This window comes from Dendrobates tinctorius, unplaced genomic scaffold (genome assembly GCF_039654945.1).
Source record: "Dendrobates tinctorius isolate UK_male_01 unplaced genomic scaffold, ASM3965494v1 ptg000151l, whole genome shotgun sequence".
Taxonomy (NCBI): Eukaryota; Metazoa; Chordata; class Amphibia; order Anura; family Dendrobatidae; genus Dendrobates; species Dendrobates tinctorius.
In genome coordinates, this window is record NW_027361818.1 from 20,825,222 (window position 1) to 20,827,924 (window position 2,703).

Here is a 2,703-nt window from a genome sequence, read left to right on the forward strand (position 1 = left end):
GCTGGCCACAAGAGAGCTTACCGGGACAGGGAGGAGAGGGAGAACCAGGCCATGCCACCCCCGACGCGCGTTTCGCTGCACCCCAGGCCGCTTTATCAAGAGGAATCTTGATATATTACCTGTAGCACTTTTTCTAAATAAAGTTTTGATATTTTTATATGCAATTTACCGCATGCTCTTGTTCCTTCTCCTGGATTCTAAAGTATGAGTTTCTGTAGAGCTGATATACACAGGCTGCTGACACCGAAAACCATAATTTTCTTCACTCTAATATGTTCTGTCTCTTTTCCTTGTTACAGTTTTTCAAGAAATTCTCCTCCATGAATATGCAGCCTCATAACTTTAGCAAAGTGGCTGAAGTTTTGCTATTGGGATTTCAAAATGTTCAAATGTTAAATTTTCCTTTTTTTGTTCTGCTTCTAATTATGTACTGTGTGACTGTAGGTGGAAACCTCCTGATCATTCTGGTGGTGTCGTCCAGCCGATTGCTCCACTCGCCCATGTACTTCTTCCTCACACAACTCTCTCTGTCAGATATCCTTCTCACCACCACAATAGAACCCAACATGCTTCACATTCTGTTTGATGAAGGAAGATCTTTGTCTTTTATTGGCTGTCTAATACAATTTTATTTTTCCACTGTCTCTGTAGCCTTGGAATGTCTTCTCCTGACCATCATGTCCTATGATCGGTATCAGGCCATCTGTCACCCTCTACATTATACTTCAGTTATGGACCTCACATTTTGTCTGAGAATCGTTTTAATGACCTGGTTGATCATTTTAACAATGATGTTAATGTTTTTTTTTACAGTTAGTCGTTTGGATTTCTGTGGACCAAACGTCATTGACCATTTCTTTTGTGATTTACAACCTCTACTGGAGCTCTCCTGTTCAGATACTTTTATAATCAAGATGGAAAGTTTATTTTTGTCTATTCTTCTTGCGGTGTGTCCTCTTACTGTTATTATGGTTTCCTATGTGTACATTATCTCAACCATATTAAAGATCCCGACTGTGACCGGGAGGCAGAAGACCTTCTCCACCTGTACTGCCCACTTGACTGTGGTGTCTTTATTCTATGGGTCAATCATTATCATCTATATATTTCCACATCAGCAAAATGCTAAGACATTACTATCCCTGCTCTACACTGTAGTAACGCCACTTCTTAATCCCATCATTTACAGTCTGAGTAATAGAGATATTAAGCAGGCGCTAAGGAAACTATTCATCAACTTTTCTCATTGCAAAATTGTAATCCTGTTGTATTATTCATGGAAAAGCTAAATTGTAGATCAATGTTGACATCCGCATTCTTAACATAGGTATTAAAAATCGGAAAATAAAAGTTAATCAGCTAGTGAAACGTTGCAAGATATTACAGCTACAAGGCGTTATTGTCTGTTCATGAGATCAGCAATAATTTGTAAATTAGTTAAGATTCAACTGTTCAGACTAAAGCCCCTTCTCACATAGCGAGATCGCTAGCAATATCGCTAAAGCGTCACCGATTTTGTGATGCAACAGCGATATCGCTACATGTGACACGTACCTGCAACCGGCCCCCCCGCTGGATATCGCTGATCACGCTCGAATGTCCTGGGCCATTTTTCCCTCGTTGGAGTACCACTGGCATCAACTAGCAACACATGGACGCAGGCGGAATTCGTCATCATCGCTGTGGTGTGATAGAAAAGAATGACCGCCGACGGGCTGCTGCGTCGCTGGTGAGATCTGCCTGTTTGGCTGCTCACTAGCGACCATTTAGCGATGCACCAGCGATCCTGACCGGGTCGTATCGTTGTCGGGATCGCTGATGCATCTCTAAATGTAACGGGACCCTTACACTGATCACTAGAATGGGAGACCAGCTTTGTGACTCACACAAGTCTTGAGATTGTCACTTATCCACAGGTAGATGAAGCTTCTGACAACTAAAATAGCCCTTTTATTCAAAAAACAGTTATCACACTGGCAGGATTACCACTGTACTTCTCCTTTTTCAATTAACTACTGAACCTGCTAATGGCTATCATAGCAACTTCTTATCCATCTTATTTCAGCTTCGAGAAATGAGTTGTGCTGCTGACATCGCATTGATTGCTCCTTGACAGACCTTTTGCACCGCCGGCATCAAACCTTGCATTGAGATAATTCTATGATTCTTTATCACACTTCCACCCCTATGATCACTTGTAATATCAAACATTGGTCTGCGTATGTCTTTGTCAGACATTTAAGGATGGACATTCAGCCTGAGGCTCTCCAAATGCTTTTAGGAATATTTTTGAGTTTTTTTTTTTAGGAAACTCAAAGTTTTTTTTTCCAATTAATAATAAAAAAAATTGCATAAGTTTGGTTTGTCCATAATTGTACTGAACTGAAGAATTATGCAATTTTGCTGCACACTGAATACCATAAAGCAAAAAAAATGAAAAAAACCTGCAGAATTGAGTTGTTTTATAATTTTAAGAGATGGGCTAACCCAAAAAGTAAAGTTCGAGGTCCGCACCATATACCTAGTGTTCGGTCACAGATGCCAAACATGGACTTCTTTAGGGAGTCCATATTACTATTCGGGTTCACCAACCTGAACATCTGGTGTCTCCCACACTTGCATCTGTATGACAGTGCAATGAACACCAGTGGCTCTGATCGGCGATACGATTAATACTGGTGATGAGCAAATACATTCAGCACT

At 40.7% G+C, this 2,703-nt stretch overlaps 1 protein-coding gene across 1 annotated transcript; it reads left to right on the forward strand.

Moving 5' to 3' along the window:
* Window positions 1–326: 326 nt before the first annotated feature.
* LOC141050037 (olfactory receptor 11L1-like) lies at window positions 327–1,289 on the forward strand. The gene has a single exon (XM_073546871.1). The coding sequence runs from the start codon at window positions 327–329 to the stop codon at window positions 1,287–1,289; it is 963 nt and encodes a 320-aa protein (XP_073402972.1).
* The last annotated feature ends 1,414 nt before the right edge of the window (window positions 1,290–2,703 follow it).